At 35.6% G+C, this 27,788-nt stretch overlaps 2 protein-coding genes across 5 annotated transcripts in view; both read right to left on the reverse strand.

Moving 5' to 3' along the window:
* Frl (formin-like protein) overlaps positions 1-27,788 on the reverse strand; it is a 74,676-nt gene that overhangs the window by 12,772 nt on the left and 34,116 nt on the right. For 3 of the 4 annotated variants that reach the window (XM_076447790.1, XM_076447779.1, XM_076447805.1), the window contains exons 2-8: positions 17,383-17,466; positions 5,128-5,214; positions 4,330-4,436; positions 3,232-3,371; positions 1,195-1,373; positions 723-799; positions 328-643 (exon numbers count right to left, since the gene is read on the reverse strand). In XM_076447790.1, coding sequence (XP_076303905.1) covers positions 328-643; positions 723-799; positions 1,195-1,373; positions 3,232-3,371; positions 4,330-4,436; positions 5,128-5,214; positions 17,383-17,466 — 990 coding nt within the window. The remainder of the gene's footprint in view (positions 1-327; positions 644-722; positions 800-1,194; positions 1,374-3,231; positions 3,372-4,329; positions 4,437-5,127; positions 5,215-17,382; positions 17,467-27,788) is intronic. The other variant, XM_076447797.1, reaches the window with a different exon arrangement.
* On the reverse strand, positions 5,128-17,376 carry LOC143207035 (uncharacterized). Its single transcript, XM_076420041.1, has 3 exons — positions 8,600-17,376; positions 8,359-8,459; positions 5,128-7,711 (listed from the first exon to the last, which is right to left on the reverse strand). Exons 1-3 carry the CDS (start codon positions 8,853-8,855, stop codon positions 7,205-7,207), a joined length of 864 nt encoding a protein of 287 aa, XP_076276156.1. The 5' UTR covers positions 8,856-17,376; the 3' UTR covers positions 5,128-7,204.

A 27,788-nucleotide genomic window follows, 5' to 3' on the forward strand; every position in this document is an offset into this window, starting at 1 on the left:
GAATCGAAATTTGACATAATTAACATTGTAAAGAAGTAATACATATTTTTTGGCGTTTTATTATTAATGATCACGATGTTTCTATTTATGTAATAAATAATAATCTGATAATCGAGATAGGGGGGAAACCAGTTTCCGAACAATCGATAGTTTATGTAATCGGTATACAGATTAATTAGCATTCATGTCAAATGATTTGTTATAAGAATATTTTAAAAATGTATACGTCTATATTATTCACGTAAATTTATTTCAGTCGATCGATAGATTTGAAATATACTTTTAAACAATACTTGAATGTTTTGTGGAATTGTACTATCTACCAACCTGCAAATCCTCACTCTCTGTATGCCTAAGTTTCTCCAGATACTCGTCCAGTCCGAGTTTAGTAAATTCATATTGCAAGTGTACCCTGAAATTCATATCTTCTACCGAGTGGACAACGATGTTCACGAATTGCATACAGGCAACCATGAATTCTATGTGAAAACTGTCGTATTGTGTGAAGTACGCCATCAGCGTTGTAAATCTTCGCCTTTCCGAGCACACTTCCTTGAAATTGTCAAACGCCGACAGTATAATTTCGTGGCCACCCTTCACGAGGCAGATAGCAGCAAGAAGCTCTAGCACTAAGGCTTTCGTTCTGCAACAGCATTTTTATTTTCATATTTGCAATTGACTAACGATTATTCAACATTAGAAAAAAGAAACAATACATTTACCTTAAACTTTTGTGCATTAGACTGAGCGCGATGCAATTAATTGCTTCTCGATGCTGAATAACCATGTTGAAACCGTACTGTAACAAAATTCCATACTTGTAACAATGAAATTATGATCAGGATTTATGTAAAATGGTCTTAATCAATTGCAAGACACGAGAGTCTAGATGTCAGCCCAACATCTCGAAAATATGTTCTCAAAGAATCAGACTAGAATTTTGCAAATTAACGGAGACCGTTGGAGGTTTTTAAACGAATCATTTTACTCAGAAAAAAGGTGTGACGAATATCTTGAGAAAGGTTGTACAAGAAGAAAATTATATAAAAGTAAAAAAAAAGGTTAGCATTGGTATTATTTTTGAGAACAACCATTTCGTCGATAAGAAGGCGAAACGAATCAGCAGCTGGCAAAATTGCTCGTTTTATCGGAGCCGGAGTCCTTGTACCAATTCACCTGTATACAGTTTCGTACCTTGTTATTCATAATGGCACGCATGCACAGAATGCAAACGTGAATGTCATCTTTCGCTTCGCCCATATTCAACCGAGCGACATGCCGAGATCTCCTTTTAACACCAGGACTATCCTTGAGTTCGTGGAGTGGCGGCCTGAGGCATCCGTTATTTAGGGGTGAAGTGTCTCCGGAACCAGCTAGAAAGTGATCGCATTGTTTACATTAACTAATTCAGATTTCTTTCCGTAATAAAGAAATCGCAAATATTTACGTATTTACGTGTTTGACAAAATCAGTGACAATCGTGACAAACAGGATGAGTGCCACACAGTGTGCCCATAGACGTCATACAGAATCAAAACAACTTAAAAAGAAAGTTTAATCTTCCCTCTGTGTGTGGGGTGACAAAAACGGAAATAAAAAATTTGACGAATGGAAAATTTCCAAAAATTTCCTAGGAATCCTATCTCTCTGTGATATGTTTTAAATTTTTTAGGTATTGTTTATTGTTTATAAAATTTCATAAATACTTATGCAGACAAATTTTTTCTTTCATTTTGCAACGAAAATTTATGGGGTCCAGTACCCCTTACACGGTTAATTAGAATAGCAGTACACAGAGATAAGGCTCTAAAATTGGAATTCCTCTGTATGAGTATTAATAACTTTAACACTAGATGGTTTTCTAATGTTGGTAAACAGTCTGCGAATCTTTATGCAAAATAAAAATCGTTTGCATCAATTGCAAGCCACAAGGGCCAAACAGAACTTTGTTTCTCCCTCAAATGATTTTAGTAAGTTGAAATGCTTCGTGTTTTTCGTGAGTTGAAACTACTTTGTAATGGCAATTATTTACTTTTCTCATAAATACATCAAATACGCAGTCTATTAACCCTTTGCATTCCGAATTATTTTTCTATTTCGTTGCCAAAACTCCCTACTGTTTGAAGAGTGTTTGAAATTTACTTCAAAGTACAGTTCCTCGGCTGCTACTTATTGTAAACAATTTTGTTTACCGATTACGTTAAATATAGCTCTGAAACTTTGTTGTAATTTATATTTGTTTTTAACTAAAACCTAAGACAATTAAATACATAAAGAAAGAACCAAATGCATATAAAAACCCGTTTTATTTACATTTTTCCTTCTCTGATGTCGAGTCGCACTCGACAAAGGGGTGCAAAGCGTTAAACAAAACCTGTAGACCTGGATAGGCTGCATCTTTTATGTCGTATTATTTTTTTTCTTGAAACAAACGGTTCTAAAAAAAATTGTTTTTATTATCTTTTCTCAATGAACATTAACGAAAAATGTATATGTTTTTTTAACTTACGGAACTTATTTCTTTTTAATTGCATATTATTTTCAAGGAAATTGCGTATATTTCCTGGAATAAAAGTAAAAAAAATGTTCAGGTGCCATTTTATCAAGGGTAAAGGTCTTATAAAGAGAACTACGTTTCGAAAGCTCGCTGAAATGAATCGTTAAATAAATATGAGCAAATCCGTACGACGCGATCCGACGTTGTCCGGGTGAGGCAAGCGAAGCGATACGCCTCGGCTGGGCGAGGCAAGCAATGCGATAACGCGTTGGTCGCTGAACAACGCAACGCGCAACGCCTGGCCCGGCCCGGCCGGGCTGCGGCGCCGACCTACGCGTTATCGCATTGCCTGCCTCGCCCGGTCGATTCAGAGACAACATCGTACACGGATTCGCTTATATTTATTTGACGGTTCATTTCAGAAGGCTTTTCGAAACGTAGTTCACCCTTGATAAAGTGGAACCTGAACTTTCATTCAATTTCTAATGAAGGAAAATACACGTTTTTCAAATTTCAGAAACAATGTTTTTGTTTTGACATTTTTCTGAATTTTTACGAAAACCGTTTGTTTTACGAAAAAAGTAATACGACATAAGAAACACAGCGAAGGGGAAGGTAAAGTGGGGACACAAGTCTTAATCTGGCGACACTGGAATAGCTATAGGTAAGCTAAATACTATTGTATAATAGAGATTGGGGTATTTCGTGTCGGGGGCCATCGTATCAATGCTTACCGGTTTGCAATTTTTCTTCGGAGCTCGTGTGACATTCTAAAAGACGTTGCTCGTGCCTCATCATAAGCAATCTGAAGCTGAGGTAGTCTATGAGGGCATCCAAGCCTTGGTTTTCCTCGTCAAGGAACTCCCTGACCCATCTGAAGTTTATACGTGTCGTGAGGGGGCAATTTTATAAAAATAAAGTTTTATTCACAATAAAACAGAATATTTACGCGTTTGCATTTATACTTCTGCATAATTCAATGTTGTATGCTCACGTTAATCACTAAATATTAATCCAACAAAAAGATCTTTCTATTTTCGTTTCCTCGGAATTATTTGACCATTTAAAAATTGTATCAACTACATTTTTTCATTTGGGAACATTAGCCAGTCTCCAAACAACCGACGAATTGAACCGTTTTTACAACCACTGGTAATGAGAAGATATTGTTCAGAATTTGTTTGTGTGCGTAGTGGTTCGTACACCGAAATACCCGACCCCGTATTGGACTACGCGGCATGTTTACGTTTTACGTTGCTCGTCTACTGAGGCAGCTTCTTGGCCCCTCGCGGAGTATGCCCCGTAGTGGAGGGGATGTTAATTTTTCTTAGATCAGGGAGTTCCAACTTGTAGCTCGCGAACTACTCGAGGCATGTTTCCTGCTTAGGTTCTTCCCTCACTCTTACACTTTATCGTTACATATATGAATAGTAGAACACGCATACATTATAACAGTCGAACTTCGTCCCTGTTCCTTTCCGCGCGGCCACTACCACCACTGCCGCCCCACTCACTAAGTCTACGGCTGTTTTTACATGGCAATCAGAAGAGGTTCGAATGGTGGGGACCTTGTGGTTGTCGGAGGGGAATAAGTTGGAACTCCCTGTCTTATAGATCGTACAGTTCCCGTTTTCTTAGATCGAATATTTACTGTATTTCACACTCCATCACGTGATTAAATACAAAATGCCAAGGTATTCAACTGATTTATGCATTCAACAGAAGTATTAGACATTTTCCACGTATTTCAATTAGAAAAGCATTTGACGCTGCCCATCACCGTTTAGAAGCATATATTGCTGCATCTCGAAAGAGATATCATTCGAACTTACTCTATGTGATTCGTTCGTAAAGAGATTTCCAAATCCCGAAGTACTTGTGTCGACGTTGACTCTCCAACTATCTTTCTTTTCTGGAAAAACGCAAGGAAACGATACGTCTATATAATCGTTAGTATCCGTTGTTCAGTATTGTTGAGCGAAAACGAACCAAATATAAACGATCTTTTTTGCAGTTCAAGAACAAAAGAATTCGGTCAGTATATCAACATGAATATAGTGGATCATTAATGCGTACATCGTTATACAACCGTAAACGAAAAAAATCATTTGCAAAAGAGTAATAAACGAGATAATTCGAACATTTGTTTATGTACAGTATTATTTTGAGAAGCGATTATGAAAATTGCGATACTTAAATAAACCGTCATACTTATGTAAATAAGTGAAACATTAGAAACAAAATATTATTTGTGTACACTCGTTTTGAACAGGTTTGCACAATGATGATGATTCTTCTAGCTAGAAGTTATTCAACTAATATGTTACTTTTTTCACACACAATCAATATTACAAATTGCTAAATTTGTTTTAGTAATTCTACGATTTTTTTTTGTGTAGAGACGGATTTAACGACAACAAAAGTTGCATTTTATAAAAATATTTGAGTTGTGTTTTTATAGTTTATTTCCCTGCAAAACGTGTTGTTTTCTTCGGTTACGTTGTGTATTACATTTTACTCACTATATGCATGGCTATATCTTTACTTGGGTGCAATTCGCGTTGTAACGTAAAAGAGACGAAAAGATGAACACATAAGATTTAGATAAAAATGTTTTGATTGTAACGTACTCGATGGCTTCGCGACGCTTTTGGATCCAGGTAGGTACGTAATTTTGCTAGGTAATGTGATGGTGGATCCTTGGCTTGCACTCTTTCCTGAAAACAGAAATGTGGAACACATTTATATTTTGATATTAAACAGACAAATTACAGTGACTCACATTAGTGATCACACACTCTTGAAATTAGAATAACTTTTTTTGCAAATGGAGCAAACGACTTCAATTATTGAAAATTTTTACCAAGCTTGTTCAAAATTGCGAAGATGACTTTAGAAAAGTGGAGGTGACCTTGTCTATTTGTCCAAGTAAATTTACTTTTGAAATTTTTAATATTGCAATTTGTGGTCAATCGAAGGCTACTAAAAAGTGGGAAAATAAAGGGGTTGGAGAATACCAACCACAATAAAGTAGTTGGAAACTACAAGTGATCCTGCATTATAACTTTATGGATGATGCATTAATCTGGTATCGATTAAATAAACAATACTAATGTGGCTATTGTCTCTACAAATTACTAGTATAAAGTTTTAGCGCCCTATTAGAATTTACGAGTAAAGTGCTATCGCGGCTCACAGCCACGCCAAACCAATAACTTTGTATTATCCCTAGTTACGAGCAGCGCTGCGCGATACAGCTTAGCAAAATCAAAACTAACGAATGGGGAGAAAATTTTTTAAAAATGTTATTTCACCGAACTGTACAATATAAAATACAAATTTTACATGAAAACCGATTGGCGCATCGATCGATAAATGTTCACTACAAAATACACAACATGTGAAAACTTTAGTTTAACACTCATTTTTCATTTTTCCAAAGCACAGAACTACAATATTTTTCTGATGGGTGGAATCTTTCTTCCTTTACAAATTGTAAACATTTATAGGACATAAAGATGATGAAACACCAATTTTCATACAATTGAATAGGGCATCATTTTACCGAGATCATTAATAATGATGTGTATACCTACTTCCGCAATCTGCTTGTTACGAGCTGATCATGTTATTACAGTGCAAGGGGTTAACGTTGTATATGTATGTATACATACTGTGAGACTCCCAACTAATATTTGGACGCTCTTAAAAAGACGAGACTTATAACTAGATTGCGGATCTTTATGCAAAATAAAAAAAGTTCTGCATTGATTGTGGTCAGCAGATATAAAATAAATATTGATTTCATCCCTTAACGACTTTGATGCATTAAAAACAACACCACAGTACTCTTAAATTTTTCTAATCTTTTACTGTTTTATACTTCACCCAACAAATTTTCTCATACTAAATGCATAAAGATCCGCAGTCTACTTATAACATATGTCGAGATTTATACCATATTTCAATTTCATCAAAATCCGTGAGGAAGTGATGTTTCGTCGAGTTTATCCATCCAAAACAGTAACGTATCTACAGGGTGTACCAGATAAAGTGTTACAAGCTGTTTTCTCGGAATCTAATGAAGATATCAACTTATTACATTTTTTGGAGTAACTTTTTGGGGTAGGAAGGGGACCCCCAACATTATTTTAAATGGAAAGTATTATTGATTTTTTGTTATTGTGATACCTCTCATTAAATAGCGTTTATTTGAACGCTGCTTTTTATTGCGCATAGTTACAGAATTATATAACGAACAATTTGTTGTCCCCACTTTTAGCTTTTTCCCCTCAATTCGTGTCAATTTTCCTGATCTGGCGACTCAGTGTACGATGGCCTCTGTTTCAAAATAGGGATATTGTAGGAATGATTGAAGAAATGCAATAAAATAGAACATGCACACCATATGTATGTAATAATACTATATATATTATTAACCATTAATTTTTACAAGATACTTAAAACGTCTTTATACAGTAAGACCTCGATTAACCGACTGGATCGAGAGACAAATAGCTCGGATAGATTAAGGCCCGATGGATAATCAAGATCCGAGGGACATAATTAAAATGTACATTATATTCCAAAATAACTTCTTTATTGCTGCAGATTTATTTCCCTTCATAATATAATCATATTTAAACGCATATTTCTTTGTAATCTGGATCTGATTTATCGAGGTCCTACTGTACTTCGAAACACTGTTCATTTTCTAGATTTACGGGTCCCGCGTAACGCAGTATTCGTATAATCGGGGACGGATGCTGTTTCGACCAATCCAGATGTACCCATTCCCGAAGCTTGTGCGTCTCCTTCCGCAGGTAACTGTTGCTGGATCCTTCTCATATCGGCATCGAAAATGATATTATTGATAGCGTGCTTCACGTGTGTCACCGTTCGCGCATCGTATTTCCGTAATTCGTTCGCGACGTGTTGACCAAAAGTAAAATAAGGATCTGTACTGATTACGTCCATTCTTTCTTGCAGCATAGTGAAAAGTTTCTCAAGTGTGTGTCCTTCCTCGCTAGGAGGTGAGGTCATGCGCCTTTTCTTCTTAGCTGATGTTGGCGGCAGTTTGAGCAGATCGGCACAGTTTGTTTGTGGCGCATTGTAACTGGTCCCAGCGTGCATTTCGTCGACTGTTTCAATCAGAACTTCGGCATGCGCAATATCCATCCCGTTTTGTTCGTCCATTGACACATCTGTTTCTGTCTATAATGGACAAACAGCATAGTTTTCATTTTTACTGAAATTTTTACAATAATTCATCCATTTTTACGTTTCCTGTATATTGTAAAACAATTGGTTACTTCTTGCGAGCTGCATTTCTTTAACACTTTCACTAGAATCTAACAAGTAGACTGCGGACCGTTATGCAAAATAAGAATTAGACATTTTACTCTTTTGCTCTAGTCATTTGAACAAACTGAAAATTATAAATTGGCATTCTTAAATCATTTTATCCTTTCTACTGTTTCAAGTTGCACCTACTCATTCTTGCCATAAATACATCAAATCCGGAGAATCTAATAATTTATAAGTTATTAAAACACGCGAAAACATATTTGCACCCGAACAAGTTTATATTGCAACTGAATAAATTGATCTTTATTGGAAATTTTTCATTAATTCGTAATTTAAAAACGTAACTTCTTGACTTAACTTTTTGAATCCAATAACAATCGACGGTTCGATACATATCAAAGTTACAGTTCGAAGCCTGGAGCAGCGAGTAATGTTACTGACCGAGCGCTTTCTAAGTTCAGGGGGTGTAAAATTCGTGATGTCCGAGAGAGTTCAAAATTCTTCTCGCGAATCTAAGAATCTTAATATTATCAACAATTACTTGAAAAACTTACTTTAGTCAACACTTCCATAGCCTGAGTCGTGTTGTCCCGATCGGACAAAAAGTTAAAACAATCGAAAGCGAACCATTTCGACACATAAATGTCCCCCTTTCCTACAAGAAAAACAAATGTAATCTATCTTACAATTAGAGATCTTTAGCATCGATAGCAGTTTTTAATACCGAGTAACAAATAATAATTAGAGACGATTTTAATTATTCACAGGCGAATAGTTAAATATATGGATACATACCTGACCGAGTAATGAGACTTTTCTTTTGCCGCGATCTTTCTCTTCTATAAGTACCCATTAGAGATTTCATTTTGTTTTTTAGTTCGGCAACAGGTAAGTTTAGAATCGAACTTATTTCTCTCCATGAGTTTTCTCTTATCGCGCTGTTGTGATAGTCGTAGTGTTTCGGGTCCCACAACGATCGGTGTCTTTTGTATAATTCTATGAAAATTTTACACTTCTCGTTGTCCATGCTCGAGAATAAACCGTGTGCCATGGAGGCCAGAACACTTGAAAGCCGTTTGAACAGAACAAGCAGATCGCAGTGAGGCAGCCCGAAGCACGATGGAAACCCGACTGGCAGCGACTCGATCCGAGGCAGACTCGGGACGAGGCAAACATGGAGGCGCGACAGGTATCTACGTCACGAGCCGTGCCTCGCGAGGCAATCCAACTTATAGCGATGGGGTCGAGCTCGGCGCGAGCACAAACGGAAAAACAAGAGTTCAGAGTTCGCACAAACTTCCTTGAAACTACACACCCGAGCAAACAGATAGCGCGTTCCACATGATTTTCATTTATTTACACATTGCAACTGGAATTTCTTTCTGCACACTTTTTCAGAGTACGTCTTATGTATTTTCGACGAAAGTGAGTAGGTAAAATATAAAACAGTGAAAAGCTTTAAAAGGCTTTACGAGTATTAACACTAAAACTACCGAGCACTAAACGCGATTGGCATACATTGCCTTATGACAATGACAAAATTGCATTTATTTAGACTTCGTATCAGTTTTATTTCAATATATGTACTTCAATAGAGAAATTCACTAAAAAATTTCTCAGAAAAAAATATTTATAATTTTACTCATTTTTATTAAATTTTACACAATTTGACTCATCCGGTAGTTTTAGTGTTAATTGTTAACCCCTTGCCGTGCCATTTTCTTTACAGTTACAGTGATTAAAACGTCTTTATGCACAAAACTGTCGTAGAAGGGAAAAGAAAATTTATATTCTTTGTATGGCTACATTTATTTGAATGCTTAAATATTGATTACAAACGAATCAAATTTTACTTCATCTAAAATGAAACGCGTAACATTCATATTTGTTAGACTTTGTTAACACTAAACTTAGCAAGCCTGAAAAGTAACTGGAACGTGTTCCCTTATAAAAATGACAAGATTGATTTTATTTAGACTTTGTGCTGCTCCAATTGTAATACGTGCTCCACTAAAGATATCTATAGATTTTTATTATATCAATAATTGTAAAATAAAAAATCTGGAACCGGTCATTTTGACCGGTGGTGGTAGCCTTAGTTTAAAAGATATATTTAAAAAAACTTTTTAAAAACCACGCTTATATTAAAATGCACTAAAAAGGAGAAAATAATTTTTTTTCTGGCTCTCCATAAACGTGGTAAAAACACCTTCATCACGAGTCTGGCTCGTCAAAATACGACAAGAGGTTAAGGGGAGAACCTCGTGTAAAATGAAATTTTTGAGTATTTTTTTTTTTTTTTGCTTAAATCGATAGGAAATTTCATCAGGAATACGATAAAAAAAGTTAGAAAGTGATCATAGATGTTCTTGTACGTTATTTTCCAAATAAAGTGAACGGTTGTATTGAGTTGTATTGAGCGGAGCGGCTCAGGTAGTCGGGCCCTCGTCGGACGCTCGGTCCTTCGGTCCCTTTTTAATCGGACTGTGTTAAAACCTATACCTATGTACAGAGGAAGATCTCTTCTATGACCCTGGAATCGCAGATTGGCAAAAAACCGCGGTGTGTTAAAATGAATTACGATTTTTTCACGATTTTTCTGTTGCTCAAACTTTGAACGCATTTTCCTCGAAACACAACATTTCGCAAACGTAGCTCAAAAACTGATTACTCGATCTTTATAAAACTTGGTATATAGATTCTATAAATAATTGGCCTCGCCATGACGCGAGCTCCGATTTTTTAATTTTTTATTGAACCCTTTGCACTCGATTGTCCCCTTTGAGGGGATATCGTAAGTCACAGCTCTAATTCATACAATATCCTTCGTACAGTATATGTACTACCAAAAATTATACTACAGCTTGACAGATTGAGCTCGGAGAGTCTAACAAGATACATTTGGTCGGAGTCTATACAGGGTGTCTCATTTAAATCGACCCAGTCGAATATCTCCGAAACTATTGATGATACTAAAAAATGTTCCAGACAAAAGTTAAACGGTATCAGGGGGCACACTTTCGCACATTGGACAAGAACATCAGTGGAGCCAGATAATAAACCGCATAATAAACCAGATGGGAGAAATGCGAAAAGCGGGGTCCCGTTCGCGGAAAGGGCACAAGTCCTGGACGTGTGGTTTTTTTTAGTGAGTATTGGGGAAACCGAACTTGTTTCCCCCGAGTCCCACACTACCCTCCTGGGGGTGTACGCAAATGTATTTTTTCCACTCGTCTTGAAATTAAAAAAAAAGGGAGGCACACTTTCTCATGTGGATATTTTTTTTCAATGTGGACGCGTAGAGGTCATATGAAAGTCAACTTTGTCTTTTTAAGTGAGAGCGTATATTTTTTAATACACTACTCGATGCTACACGTTATTCGCTACACAAAGGTACTAAATTACTTAGTAAAAAATCATTAGTTTTGAAGATTGGCAACGAATAGGAAGAAGGTTGACAACTAAGTTCGCAACCTCCACATTTCCTCAAACAAAGTTATTTATATCTATTTTTAACCGACTTCGAAAAAGGAGGAGGTTACTCAATTCGATCTGTATGTGCCTTTTTTCGCTTTTTTTCTATGTATGTTCACCGATTACACCGAGATGGATGGACCAATTGGAACGAAACCTTTTGCATCTTGTAGAGTATGTCCCCGGGGTGGTCCCGTGGAAAAAAATTTTGAATTTTTTTATTCCTTACGATTTTATTTGCGAAAAATTAATTATTTCATGTATGTTCACCGATTACTCCGAGATGGATGGACCAATCAGGACGAAACCTTCTGCATTTTGTAGGGTATATCTCCCGATTGATCCCTTGAAAACAAATTTTGCATTTTTTCATTCTTTGCGGTTTTTATTGCAAATAACCAATAAGACCGAAAAACCATCCTACGATGTTCTACAAATTCTGCTCGTTCCACTAAAAAGTGTGAAATAGAAAAATTTTATAAAAAAAACTTAAACCGACTTCGAAAAATCGCACTAAAAAGTATGAAATAATTTCCATTCATTTATGTGAATACACACACACGAACTTAAATGCAATACAATCTTTTTGGAGGCGGCTCAAAATTGAAAATTTTCGATACTGGAAATTACGAAAATCCTTAAATTTTTTTATTCTACATGCTTTCACATATTAACGTATCTTCTGTTCCCACCTACTGATTTCGAAGTCCATCATATTCCAATGATATCATAATCAGCAACATCTGTCATTTGGAAAATTGTCAATTTTCCGCCGGATCCGAAAAGATTGTATTGCATTTAAGTTCGTGCGTATTCACATAAATTAAATGGAAATTATTTCATACTTTTTAGTGCGTTTTTTCGAAGTCGGTTTAATTTTTTTCTATAAAATTTTTGTTTTAAGCACTAGTATTTTATATCAAATTATATCGCAAAATTCAGAGCTTTCCAATGATATACAGTTCGAAAGGAATGGTCACTGAATCAGGTTAAAAAGTCGCGAATTTAGTTGCCAACCTAATATCTGTGGTTGTCAGGAAGAACGCCGCAAGTCACATATTCTCAATTTCGAGATATTGCTGTTTAAAATTTTGATCACTAATGCTTTGACATAAGACATCGGTTAAATTGCATTATTTTTTTTTGAGCCTTCGTATTTGTTTTCATGACTTTTTTTCTGGTAAATACGTAACTCCTCTAGTGTAAAGCTCAATTAAAGCATAAACTCAAATTTTTTGAAATTGATACATGCGGCGTTTTGCCTTGCAACCACAGATATTTTGATTTAAATATTGAGTACTCTGGAGTTACTGACGCGAAAGAAGCACGAGGCTTGCGGAAAGTATTAAATCGATGTGAACGGGATCGCGTATACGCATCTGAGAATCTTCGCTCGTGTACTAGGGATGCTGCACGTTTTTTGCGACCCGTGTCCGTTGTCTCGTATTATAGCACGGCTTGCATTACATCCGTGTCGGGTGGAACAGGGTTCGCACTAAATACCCGGTAACGTAGCCCGTTGCTGGTCGCCGACAATCTTCGAGGGACTATTACACTTTTGAGAAAAAATTTGTATTGTATCAACCTTCATCTCCCGCCAGACATACGGTAACCGCGAAAGTATCTGAACGCACTTTATAACACTAAACCTATCACTACCGGTTAAATGTGACCGGTTTTATATTTTTCATATATATAATTATTGAAATTATGAAAAATTTATTCTATACATTTCCTTATCAAGCACATATTGTAATATAAGTTGCACAAAATAAAACATTTTAATCGCTTTTAGTGCTCGGTAGGTTTAGTGTTAAAACAGTATAACTTTTTTATGATCGGACCAAACGACCTGACTTTTTTTAGCAATTAGAAGAATTGATTTGCCAAATGGCATGGAAAAAAGATTTTGAAAAATTGCAATTGTGCGTTAATTCCTGTACACATGAGTACACGAAGTTAAAGAATTACTGCGGATTGATTATAGAAAATCTCGAGCAATTAAAGTGGTTGCTCGATAAGTGAGAAGCTTGGGACTTTCGAGACCGGATTCATAGTTATCGAGCGGCCAATAACACACGCGCTGTGCTCGTCTTTCTGTATCGAGCGGGAGCGTTCGAAGTCCACGCTTAAAGGGCTCCCACTTATCGAGCAACTACTACTATACCTACAAAGAAAGAAGACTATTTCATCAAGAAAAATTGTAATGAATTAATTTTACTATGGCTTTTGGGTCTATTCGACACGTTTATAGTTTTATTTCTTTAATGCTACATCCATTCGACAATATTTTTGTTATATTAGTTACGTCCTCGATTTAGTTAGAGATCATATTTTATAAAACTGTAATAAAATTATCTTTTAGGCTTTAAGGTCGTAAAAAGTATAACTATTATCAAATACGACAGAATATTAATGACTAATATATAATTTTAACAACAGAAACTGTACTGCAAAGTGATTTATGAATAAAAATATGTTCGTGTTTTATATTTGTCACTACATGGCTTGTGCGGACTTTACGCATTTGAAATACAAAACTGTGAATATGTTAGAAGAGTATATGAATATTGTTACACTATTTTCGAATTACTGAAACGATTAAAAGTAGAAATACATTTTTATCGAATTTCCATTAATGCCAATTGATAAAGGAGGTATTTTCGCGATCGCACTATTTGAAAGAATGGTAATTATTTTTCTCGGCGCTCAGGTTCGATCAATTTCTACACTAAATGAATATAACTTGAGGGGCATGAAACGTTATAGTCCGGGTTCGAACCAAATAACGCTTCCGATTCGGGTTTGAATCTGCAAAGACGCCAAATGCTATTTGCCAATTGGCCAAATGCTATTGGCCAAATGCCAATTGACTTGGGGAATTTTTATTTTCCATAAAAATCCAGTCATTACTAAACTACGGATTTTTATGCAATTATGGCTTCTGAAAATTTTCAAAAAATGCCAGGATTAAAATACGACAGGATCTAGTATGGTTTTCATTTATTTCAGATCTAAAAAGGCTACTACCATGGAAAACAAGATTCTACTTTATACGACTTTCTTAAAAGTCTACAAAAATTGAAAATTGCATGAACATCCACGGTCTAGCCATTAACTTTTGCAAGATTTGAGGGAAATCAATGTTTACCATTTCCTTAAATTTTGTCTATTGTTTATCAGCTGATTATCACGTAATACAAAGCGCTGGAAGCGCTCGAGATAATCTGAAAAGCGAAGCTGCTTAATCTCCGCGGATCTCGTTCCCTTCGATCCAGACGACTCGTTAAATCCATTTTGTACTTTCTACAGTACCGGCAAAGCTCGCGAGGGAGGAAAAAGTAATTTCCACTCGAGACGAATTCCACCCTAGCTGTTTAACTCTCGTCGGTTTAACGAGCCGAATGGTCCACCTAAACCGCAGAAACCTTTCATGAACTTTTTCGGGAAATCCTTTATACCTTTCCCTTTCACTGCTTCAGAACACAAAAGCAACTGAAGTACACGCAAAATCGTTCTGTTCTTTCAGAAAAAAGAGGAGTTTCAAAAGCCATTTTACACGAATGAAGGCAGCTAGTGTCCAACTTACAAAACAGATTACGGTTTACCTTTATATTATTAAAACATGCCCAGCCAATTTCTTTTTATTACACATGACAGTTTTCCTTTTGTAAACATTTTCTCGGGAAATAGTTTTCACGTGGAAATAGTTTATGATGCATGTATGTATTTTTTAAACATTTGATTGTGGTATACAGGGTGTCCCAAAATTTCTGGTATTATTTGAAATAACTTTTTCCTTTGCGAAAATGTTCTCCGTGGCTTTGTTCAAGAGTTATTCACGAACCAATCAGAGGACGATTACAGCGGACGAATTCCGGCTTGTAGTCGCGCTCTGATTGGTTCGCTTTTTACTTTAATAACACCTTAACCCTCGTGTAGCCAACTGGGTACCCGATTACCCATTTACTGCATTTCTTTCAACAACCTGTTAATGTTCATCTAAAAATATTACAAAATTTCTGTGAATGTCCATTCTTTGCTCGCTGATAGATCAATTTGTGGTCTTAAAATGAGAATTTTTGCAAATATATTGAATACAAAAGGTTTTAAATAATCTATAGATTTTGGTTGGCTATATGTATAAGGTTTAACGAAGTTGCAGAGAATATTTTCGCAAAAGAAAAGGTTACTTCAAAGGTTTATTTAAACTGTATTTAGTTAGACTAAGAGTAAATCATGTGCGCGAGTCTCCCAAGCACATTTTAGTTAATTTTATGTGCACTTATGATTGAAATGAGTGAAAACCTAAACATAACAAGTATAATAATAACGATAAAATATTTACACAGAACTTATGCCCTGTTTTACAATCCCTCCTTAAAACGTATCGGATCAATTGAACAGATTCTGTTACCTGAGAAAGTGACGATTAATTAAGATTTACAAGCAGTTTAATAACAGTGTTAAATGTCAATAATGATTAGTTTTACATTCGACTGTGAATACGCTGACCTCAGGTGGTCTCGTTATGCAAGATCAACTTGAGCAAGATCAAGCTTTGCTGCATTCAAGAAAATCGCGCAACAAGTGACGTAGTTTTACGATACCCTCCATCATCTACGCCCTTCATGGATCAGAAGAGGTGTCTCTTACGATAACACCTTCGCCCGACCTCGATTAAGCCAACACCACCTATTGTTGATTAAACTCGAGATTAAACTCACTTAAGTATACCTCTAGAAACGCAGAAGAAGCAAATGACTAAATATGTCTTTAAAGTTTATACTGCATTGGTCTTCATAATACACGGTTGTTAAATAAAAGTCTGAGACCTTAGCACAGACTGCACAATATGTTAATATAATAATAATTATAATTAGACTGCGGTACCTCGTACAAAATAAAAATTGTTTGCATTAATTACAAGCAGAGGGAACCAAGTAGAGAAATTCTTTTATCTATACATATATAGTTACTCGAATTAATATTCTACTATACGATTTGAACTTTTTTGGGAAGCTAGAGCAATTAGTTTACTACAGGATGTGAAAAGAAATTTTTTCAAATAATGCAATTCATCGGAATTGTAGAAAAAATACTAAAATTTGCATTTTACTGCCTTTTTAGATGGGCCTATATTAAAAATTTAGAAAAGCTACGAAACTTATTTTCAAAATTTTCAATATAGGCCCATATAAAAAGTTGTAAGATGCATCTTTTAGTATTTTTTCTACAATTCCGATAAATTGCAATATTTGAAAAAATTTCTTTTCACATCCTGTAGTAAACTAATTGCTCTAGCTTCCCAAAAAAGTTCATAATCGTATAGTACAATAATAAAACAGTTATCGTCTTTTTTAGAGCGTCCGAATATTAATTCGAGTAACTGTATAATACATTAATATCCTTATAAAGGATGTCCCAAACATGTGGTACTTCTTTTATGCAATTGTGGGTTTCGAAAATTTTCAAAAAATGCTAGAATATAAAATACGACAGAATTTTTAGTACGATTCTTTCACATACGATTCTTTTAGGTACATTACAGTTGTATAGATTCCATTAGATTAATGAAAAATGGAAATACACGTTCCCTCTTTTAATTATTCCGCCTCGATTAATTTCATTAAGTTAATGGTTTACGTGTAAGTTACAGCGACACTTATATTCGACCACTCGGTATAAAATACGGGTCGTGGACCCGCATTCATTGGTCGGTGCGGAATTAAATGGGAACAAAGCGGGCGAGGATCTCATTGTCAGAACGCGCCGATTAACAATACGTTCGTCAAGTTAAAGGCCGATTACGTCATTCTCATGATTCGTCACAATGGTAACAGTGCGTCAATTTCGCGAGATAATATTAAGAAAGAACATAAATGTCTACCTCATTTCAGTTTGGTGCAATTCAGGTGGGAAATTTTCACGAAATTATCACGATATTACACGGAACGATTTTAAGAGGTAAGAAGCATGTAAAGTCGTCGGTTTCTCATTGGTGAATTTATTACCCCAATTGATTACGTTCACCGTGTTTAATAGCCTAGAGCAGCGTGTAAATTGGCTAGCAATTGCCGATCTAATATACCGTGTACACTTACTTGATCACATATGATGTCCCACTTCTTTTCGTTGTCGTACTGTTTCAACAGTTTTGCCTTATCCGGCGGCAAATCCATTGAAGCCTGAAACATATAAGATAACCAACGTTTTATATTTTCAAGTCTTACTTAATTATAAATTACATATTATTTCTGTGGATGTTAAGCAGAAACTGATCAAATCAAGAGTCGTGAAAACTTCGATTTTCACCATTTTTAACCGCTTGTAGCTCGTGCGTATGTCAATCGATTTCGATGAGATTTTCAGCATGTGTGTAACTACTACATATACAGTGGTACCTCGGTGTACGACCTTAAACCGTTCCTGATGTTTGGACTTATACCGAATAGGACGTGTACCACCAACCTTTCCCATAAGAAGTAATGTTAAACATGATTAATCCGTTCTCATGTAAAAAAAGACTCCTATTGATATTATACCTACATTAATGGGGTTGTAAAATAATTTAATCGCTGTTTGAACACATAAATAAAAAATGAAATTTTATATATTTTTAAATTTAAACTCTGCTTAATGGTAAAATACAAAAAGAAACATGTTCTATTCTGTGGAAGAAGAGTCCCTTTGCAATAAAACCTGACATTCTGGTATTTTTTCTTTTTCCGTCTTCTGTCGCTTTCCACTAGGCTCAGCTGGTTTGACTTTGATTAAAAATCTGTCCAAAGAACATTGTTTCTGTCTTCTTCTCAGGATGTTTCTAACGTATTTCTAAAGTGTGCAAAATTAACACAAAAAATTTATGTTGTGTACCGAGCAAAATTTGTCACGTCCAAACAGGACGTATGTATTCCGAATTGGACGTACTCCAAAGCAGACGTACACCGAGGTACCACTGTATGTAGATTCATTCTGTGGTTGTCAGGAAGAAAGCCGCATGTCACATATTTTCACTTCCGAGATATTGCCATTTAAAGTTTTCATCGCTCTTGCTTTGACATAGGACATTGCATTATTTTCCGAGCCTTCCAAATTTGTTCTTACGACTTTTTTCCAGGTAAATACATACATCCCATGCTATAAAGCTCGATTAATTCGTAAATTAAGTTTGAGAATTAAGTTTGTGTGCCGAAGGCGTTTTACGCATTAAACTAGATCAATAATTAAATCTCTTTACCGAGAGCCGCTTGCTAATTATTCAAACACGCGAATCTCTTGAGATTTCCGAACATCCTTTCTAGTCCGAGCTATTCTCGTTAGCGTAATGAAGTCATCGGTCGGGATCGGGGAAAAAGAACCGTGGGACAACCATCTAAGGGCTGACTTTGCTGAAGAACCTCCACTCTTACTGCTTCCAGCCGTTTTTATGCATAGAATGATTCATGGTGACACGACGATAAGTGCACTTCCGCTCAACCAGCTATTTTTCGATACCAATTTTTAATCTATACCAAACCGCTATTTCAATATTTAGTTTCAATGGATATTTTATAATCTATGAAAGTCGGACACGAACGTATACAATCATCTGATATTACAATAATCACTTGAATGTAAACTTGATTAGAAACTGTATAAATTATTTTATATGCTGAACTCTTTTTGTAATCATTTACTGAATAAAACACAAGAAAATTGATAATAAAATTGATACAATACCTCGTACATTACTTAAATGTCTAGTAATTGATTTGAACATATTTAATAATGTAAATAATGTTTTGTGCTAAGAGGGTTAAACTTTTCTTTTTTGAACCTTCTTTTAACGGAACATTATTTAGATATATAAATAAATAAAATTCAAAATTTTATTTTCAAAAATGCACAACTTCATTGCCAATAGAGAAACGTAACTTTTCATATTGATGTACTTTATAATCCCATATATGAATTCGCGTTTAAGTTCGGAATATGAGTTCGCGTTAGATCACACGATAGTACAATAGCACGTTCCGATCCAGAAATTACGTAAATTGTAAGTTACGCGGTTACGTTTTAAGTGCTACCTTATTAAGCGAGCTCGCAATGAAATATTATGCGCGTAGTATTTGTGTAAAGTAACGAAACAAGACTTCGCAAAACAAGTATAATAGTCGATCGGAACGTTGAGGATTTCTAGGGTACACGCTATGCGATTCGCATCCTTCACACGTTAACATGCAAGGGTCAACCTTTACCGAGTTAAATCGAAAGCCTTATCTGCGATGTTCTACTTAAAGTTAATATAACCTAACCTTTCGTTTTCTTTTTTTTTAAATTATACGTTTCGTTCACCAATGAGACGTGAACATTTATAGTATGCAAGGAACGTCTTCAGGAAGTGTTCTTGCGAAACAGATATTTAAAAATTTGTATAATAAATGTTCCATGAAAATAATGTTTACATAAAACATAAGGGTCCTATAAGGGAGACATTAGCAAGGTTTGAACCGTGGGCTATCTACGTACTCGAGATGTGTTAAAAGATAACAGGAATTTTGTAATTTCGCGGGTTGTATTAGTCCGATTCACGCTATTTTTTCTTTGTTGTGTGTTGGTAAACATGTCTAAAAAGGGTCTGTACAATGGTTGTATTCGATATTTAGTCTATTGTCAGCAATCGAGAAGGTTGCATGTGGTTTAGTACGATCAGCGATTGTTTGTGGCGAAACAATTGACGGCTTTTGCACCAAGATAATACACCTGCTCACACATCATTGCTTGTTCGTGATTTTTTGGCCAAAACCAACACTGTCATGATACCTCAGCCTCCATATTCACCAGACACGGTCTCGTGCGTCTTTTTCTTGTTTCCGAAAATAAAGAGAACCTTAAAGGGTCGTTGTTTTTCAAGCATGGCGCTGAAGAAGCGCTGACGTAAGTCTGTAATATCTAATGGAGACTACTTTGAAGGTGATAACTACACTGTGGATCTTCATGCATTTATGTAGAAATTTGCTGTGTGAAATATAAAACAATAACAGATAAGAAAAATTAAAGAATGTTGTAACGTTGTATTTAATGCAACAAAATCATTAAGGAATCAAATCTATTGTTATTTTATTCCTGCTGCCCACAATCAATGCAGAACATTTTTATTTCGCATAAAGATTCGCAGACTATATAGACGAATAGATGAATTTTATCTGAAAAATGAAAATTTCTGTTATGTTTTTAACACTCCTCGTAAATATGCCACAATGCGATTGATTAGAAATAAATATTAAATAACGGTGGTTTTTGTTATACGTTTGGCATACTTCTCTAGTGCGTTTGTTCTACGTACCAACTACGTGCAAGCCAATAGAAAAATTTGATTAGCAATGCAAATTAGGAAGGAACAAAAATAGCGTGACAACTAAGTCCATCCTTGGTGTCATGTCAATAGTCACATGTTACTTGCAAGGACGACGTCACAAAGATAATGCATAACTACTCATAGTTTTGCATATCGTACCTGCATGTTCAGTTGTTCTTAGGAAAAGTTTAAGGTAATTACGTTGATATCTCCTTAGCAAAGCCGCGAAGAACATTTTCGTCAAGGAAAAAGTTACTTCCAATGACCTGAGGAATCACCCTTTCAAGGAAGTATTTTACATTTTTGGGACACCCTGTATGTTTTAAAGAGGGTAAACATCTTTATTGTTGTGAATTCAATTGTACTGTATAAATTTACGTTATGGCGTATGGTTTTTTGTTCAATAAACTATAAATCCATAATATCAATGATCGCCAAAGCAAATTCAAAAGTATGTATTGGGTTGTGTAACAAATTCCCGCGTTTTTTGTATTTTATTTTTTCCCCGCAATTTTGTGTTTTGTTAAGTAAAGTATACATATACCCATATACATATGCATGCATCCGCAAGTCTTTTTCTTGCTCTACAAACCTATCAATTTTTCGAATTGATTAATTTTAATCAATGTTCAGGCTTTTTCAATAGAAGTTCCAGGAGACAGAAAAATTCATTTTCGACATCTGCTCGACATCTCACTCAAGTTGCGTGATACCCAAGTTCCAAGTTTTTGAGTAAAGCACATGGAGTGAAGATGGTTAGCGATAGTCTATCACTTACCATCACTCCATGGGCTTTACTCAAAAACTTGGAGCTTGGATGCCACACAACTTGAGTGAGATGTCGAGCAGACGTCGAAAATGAATTTTTCTGCACAATTTTTCATTGAGCAAGCGAAATCTATCATAACATTCGCAGGATAGCGATATTTCGTTTTCATTTCGAGATAATAACAAACGTGGCTGGTGATTGCCAGTGATGTATACAGTATAATGTCCTGATTAGCAAATTAATTGCCTACTGTTTACGCTCTAAAGAACTCGATCATCAAGTCCGCGTATTAGAACAGTACCTCTAGATATAAGAACCTCGTTATGGGTTTCTTTTTCTAAGCAACGATTTTTCATGCGTTTTAGTACGCCACGGAGAAAGCTAACACACGTTCCCCTTCGGTGATCAAAATGAATATTAATTTCCAGCAAGGCAATGCATGTCCCGTGAAAATCGTTTCCGTCCCGCAACGACTATTTATTTACACTGAACGAACAAAGAGAAACAGTAATTTTCTGCGGCAGCACGATATTTGCACAGCTATGAGTCACTTTTTCTAAATCAACTCCCACGTCAGAAGGTGCTGTCCAGTTCAACAATAAACCTTATTATCAGAACCGTGACCGATAAGATGTATATTTTCATGAGGGAGAATTCTGGGAGCATTTCGTGACTGAATTGCGGATTGTTATGCAAAATAAACATTTTCGAAGTGTCAGAAACAGAGTTTAAATAAGAATGTACTTCTTCTTTTATATCAAGCTGAAAATATTGAGTTGAACGAACATGGCACAAACCTTCCTTTTTATTTTAATTACCAGACAGCGGATTTTTATGCAAAATAAAAATTTTCCACCTGAATTGCAACACACCAGAGTGACATAGAAATTTATTTTCTCTCTTAATATGTTCAACAGGTTGAAACTGATATAAAAGTATTTTAATGTTTCTACTGTTTGAAATTACACCTACTCATTTTTGTCATAAATGCATAAAATCAGCTGTCTATTAATTACACATTATTGTGAAATATTAAATTATTATTATTAACTATTTTAGTTTAACTATATTGTTAACTAATTTCAATACAATTTACAAAGAACATTTTAATACAACGACAGAGTTTGCGAATCAATATTTTTGAACAGATCGAATTCAAGTCAAATAATTCATTAATTAATTCGTGAAATTACAAGTTAGCTTAATGGCACAGTAATTGGGGCAAGTACCCTACACTTTATATAGAACTACCCAAAGCTTGGTCACTTTTTAACAACCCTTCTTCATCATTGTTAGTTATTTAGAATTGCTTTCGTATGAAAGTTCCTTCACTCTTTGTGTAAGAATCTACAGCACTACGGTAATAAACAGAGAATCGTTGGGTTACATTTGTCCCCGATAACATCGCGGTGTATGTAAGCGGACTGGTTGGACACGTTAATTGCGAAACCATCTGTTTATCATGCTCAATGCTCCGCTGGCATCCGTGCAAGAACCCGAGACCGTCTCGTAGAACGTTTAAGTACCATATTTGGATTTATAGTTTCAATGCGAGTCCACTGTGAAGCTGTATCTGGCCGACTTGGTAAAAGCAAGCCAATTTTATTCTATCAGAAAATCGATGAGGTAATATACAGGGTGTTCCTAAAATGTTGTACTTCCTTGAAAAGAACCAATTCCTCACCAATTCCTCAGGTGATTTGCAGTAACTTTTTCCTTTGCGAAAATGGTCTCCGCGGTTTTGTTAAGAAGTTATTAACGAAAAACCACGGACCAATCAGAGCGTGGCTACAGCGGACAGACTCCACCTCGGCGACAGATCCCGCTGGGAGTGGCGTTGGCATTGGCTAAGCCGAAATCAGTTCCTCATAATATCTTCTTTAAGGGGATAGACTCGTTTGCAGGATTGCACGGGTGCAGGATGCGCGTTCTCATTTCTCAATAATGCAATAAAAAAAATTTTATAAAAAAAATTAAACCGACTTCGAAAAAACGCACTAAAAAGTATAAAATAATTTCCATTTAATTTATGTGAATACACACGAACTTAAATAGAATACAATCTTTTCGGAGGCGGAGCAAAATTGAAAATTTTCGACACTGGAAATTACGAAATCAGCAACATCTGTCATTTGGAAAATTTTTTAATTTTTGCGCCGCCTTCGAAAAGATTGTATTGTATTTAAGTTCGTGTGTATTCACGTAAATTAAATGGAAATTATTTTATACTTTTTAGTGCGTTTTTTCGAAGTCGGTTTAATCTTTTTTTTATAAAATTTTTTTTTAATTCACACTTTTTATCTCTGGCAGCCGTCATATTCCAAATGTATAAATATCTGAAAGCCGCAATCGATAACGGTAACGACGTCGCGTCGTTACTGTTTCTAATATCTAACATTCAGTGGAGTTCACAACGACATCACCACCATACATTTTCGCAAATAAAATCGTTATTAATAAAAAAATGTAAATTTTTTTGCACGGAACCATCCCGGGAACATACTCTATAAGATGCAAAAGGTTTCGTTCCGATTGGTCCATCCATCTCGGCGTAATCGGTGAACATACATAGGGGAAAAAAAGCGAAAAAAAGGCACATACAGATCGAATTGAGTAACCTCCTCCTTTTTCGAAGTCGGTTAAAGATGGGGCTTTTCAGTAGTCAAAAGCGCTAGATAAAAGATCAATCTAAGCCGCGGTCACCCCCAAAAATTCCTATTTTTTACCACGGTTTTATTAGCTCGCTTTCTTGTCTGTCTGTTCGGTACAAATTTTTCAATTGATAATAAACTAACTTCGAAACTAACTTTGAAATTTTAAACAATGCTCAGAACTGGATGACAATGTAACATTTAAAAAGAAATTTTAAAAAAGCCTATGCGTTTAGGAGATATACAAATTTAACCGTTTTATTAGCTAGATATTCTACGTTATTCTAGTGAAATCTATAAAAAAGTTCTCTTTTTATCCATATCGCTTTCTATATCTGGTTCTCATTTATTTTCTTTCATGTTTACAGATCAGACAAGATACGATAGTGCGTTCAATCGGAATCACTGTGTCACATCTGCTGCACCCTTTTTTATCAAATATACGGGGTGTTCACGCTATTACTAGCCAGCGTTCTTCTTGCAAATAATAAATATGAGAAAAAAATTGCAAGCACAAATATGTACGGTCTTTTTGTAAGCAACGTAATAGCGTATGTAAGTTTTTCATGTTTGCACTGTTTTTTTTTTAGAAGTAGAGGTGAGTTTCAATTTTTAAATGGAATTCTATATGTTTTTTATATCACACGAAAGCATGTGTCAACACAAATTCATTTATGTACGACACAATGTCAGAAACAGAATGGAAATATTTCGAATGTAACCTAGAACTTTTTTGTAGTCCTTCGACTACTGTCGACAATTTTCCGAGATTTAGCTTTTCAAGAAATATTATCTGCTTTTCTGTGATACTTAGTATGCCGTATAGTTAGAAGATATCTCAAGATTTCTCAAGTTTTGCAGAAATCTCCTGATACGACATTCGTTTTTTAGGAAGCTTCAAGCTTCAATTTGTCATTATTGATCTAGTGATAGCACTATCACTGTAACACGAGTAACCGCTTATGTACACTAGAGTGGCTCTTATTTACACTTGAAGAAAAATCCCCCCCCCCCCACAGGATTGTTCCAATTAATAAGAAAACTCTGTGCAAAGTTTGAATCCGCGATCGGATAACGGGAAAATGTGTCCTCGGGCCCTTAAACATTAAAATAATTCTAATATCTTCTAAATTATTGTGTGACTGTATCGAAAAATATATTCGACAAAACCTGTACATGAAAAATTTATTTTATAATAGCTCAATCCTTTCTGAATAAAACAAAAACAAATATAGCTCAATCGGGCAAACAGTTCCACAGATAAAAATTCGTAAGTGGGTGAAAAATTACAAACTTCGAAGGCCTGTAATTTTTAAACAAACTCTACACTGGCGAAATGATGACTTAACCCCCGTGATTTCAAATGGACTACAACATATTTTCATTCAGAATTTTTCATATTTTGGCTAAAAATTCGCTGCAGTGCCATAATGAAGAAGCTCATAACTTTTCAGAATTTTTCAGAATCATAATTTTTCAAAGTGTTCTAAGCATGCGATAAAAAAGATCAATCGAAGATACATCAGAGGGTAGGTTTTTGTCGCTCGGCAGACCCGACGATACGACAGTTACGGGGATATGCACTACTATAGTGATAAAAAAAAAATAGAAACGCTTGCTGTAAGACGGACGACATAATTTATAGTACTCGATCGAATGTACCGGTTAGATCGATGAAGGCATATAAGCGTATGAAGCGAAGGCGGAAGCAAAAAGGCAGTTTTCCTTCATTAAAACTCTATAAAAGTGTCATAGAGTCTCTCGATGGCGGCACAGCGACGCGCCGGGAGGGTCGTTGGCACAAAATGGATGTGCTCGCGAGGCGATCAATCGCGGAAAGTCCCCTTCAGAAGAATCATACGGTTAGCCGGTTCCACGTTTCTCTGACCAGTTGTTTCCCATCCAACAATCGATGCCAGGGGGTGAGGGCTACGTCTCTCTTTTGTGGTGTACCAACACTCCTCCGCGTCGCTCACCCTGCTGATATGTACGCTTGCCTAGATGACTGCGTTGATGCACACTATCACACAAAAGGTTCCACCACCGCGCCATGAACACAATCGAGAATCAGTTAAAGTACTTGAAGCAATGATGGAAACCTTCTAGGGTTGCGTAGCGTACGCCCACTCGGTCCTTTCCCCGGTACCATTTGTACCCTAACAAACCTAATCCCTACGCGCATTTTTCTTTTCCTCGCAACGAGCGTTATGGGTGGGTGATGCGCCATAAATAATTCTGGAGGGAATCTCAGATTCGTTCTCCTGAATTAATTACGATTGATTCTTCATTGCTGGGTACACAACGTCTACAAGCTCGTCCCCCAGGCAATCTTGTGCTAACCATGACAATTTGCCATCTATCTAGATAGGCACATTATCGTTGTTATAAGTTTATTCTTATTCTAGTGTCAACAATAAATCTCGAACTGTTTCCAAATACGCTCGGGATAAATTATCTGTGGCGTTTATTTGTACAGAAATTGTCGCAAAAGCTCAATTTTTCGTTTGTTTATCTATAGGAGTTTGCACTATAATATCGAGTCAGACTCTCGTAATGACTTCCTTCAAGCTGGAGTAAAATGTTATTTTGTTGTTGTCGATTTTTTTGACGATGACAAAAATCATTTGCTTTCACACAATTTGTTTTACAAAATAAAAATGTTCTATGTGGATTGCAACAAACTGGAGTGAAATAGAAATTTATTTCCTTTCTTGACCGGTTTTTAATAGGTTGAAAATAACGTAACAGTATTTTTTAATTTTTCTAATGGTTTTACTGTTCTAAATTACACCTAACCATTTTTGCCATAAATGCATAAAATCCGCTGTCTAATAATTATAGTCTTTCAGTTTTTCTTTAAATATCATTCAGGTAGTTGTTATTTTTATTCTAAGTAAAATACAATTATTTGTATGATGAACGAATTATTTATCTGCAGTTCATTAACATTATACCGCAAAACAATCTATAATTGAAGAAATTGTAATAAACTAACATCACATTCATTCTCATTATTCTACAACAATGATTTTAGAGCATACACTGGGTACAATGTGCTAGCGTTTAATTATACGAATGATCATAATATATTTTCGCACTCGCATCAGGTTTCCTTGTTACCAACGCGATGAGTCCCACGCGCTTGTTACCACATCCGGAAACGGTTTTTCGTTGTAACTAAAAACCTTATTTCTAATCAGTAGAATATCTGTTGCATTAAATAGATAACACACTCTATTATATATACATACAAATATAAATATTTTTATAAATTTTCAATCGCGAATCTTGACGTTAATTTAATCCTGTAGTTGAAGAAAGTATTGAACACTATGTAAAAATCTATTGGATAGCTGCATCTGCATGGGCCTAACAACTAATAATTACTTACAATTGCCGTTATTAATTATTTACACAGCAGCACTGATTGTAATGGACAACATCCCAAGCTTACATTAAAAATCATTTAGAAAATACCTTCGTGACTGCTAGTTTCTTGAACCAGTACACCCAAACCGATTTTTATTCGTGTAACCTTCGTATCTCGATAAAAAAGGAAAATAAGAAAAAGCTACGGATTACATTTTGTGCTCCTTTTAAAACCATACCACTTTTGTCTGAACCATTTTTCCATACAACAAGCACTTTGCGAGTATTATGTGGTTTAGGTGGCATACTTTAGGTGAATGACCCAGTATGTACCAAGATGACTTGAATGGTAAAACTGGCATTTTCGAATCTGGCAGAGCT

The sequence above is a fragment of the Lasioglossum baleicum genome, chromosome 1 (assembly GCF_051020765.1).
Source record: "Lasioglossum baleicum chromosome 1, iyLasBale1, whole genome shotgun sequence".
Taxonomy (NCBI): domain Eukaryota; kingdom Metazoa; phylum Arthropoda; class Insecta; order Hymenoptera; family Halictidae; genus Lasioglossum; species Lasioglossum baleicum.

Coding starts and splice junctions, on each gene's coding strand:
- LOC143207035 (XM_076420041.1), bottom strand. CDS start 8,855: ATGGCACACGGTTTATTCTCGAGCATGGACAACGAGAAGTGTAAAATT. Junction 8,460..8,599: donor AAGTCTCATTACTCGGTCAG/GTATGTATCCAT, acceptor TTTTTCTTGTAG/GAAAGGGGGACATTTATGTG. Junction 7,712..8,358: donor CTATGGAAGTGTTGACTAAA/GTAAGTTTTTCA, acceptor TGTCCATTATAG/ACAGAAACAGATGTGTCAAT.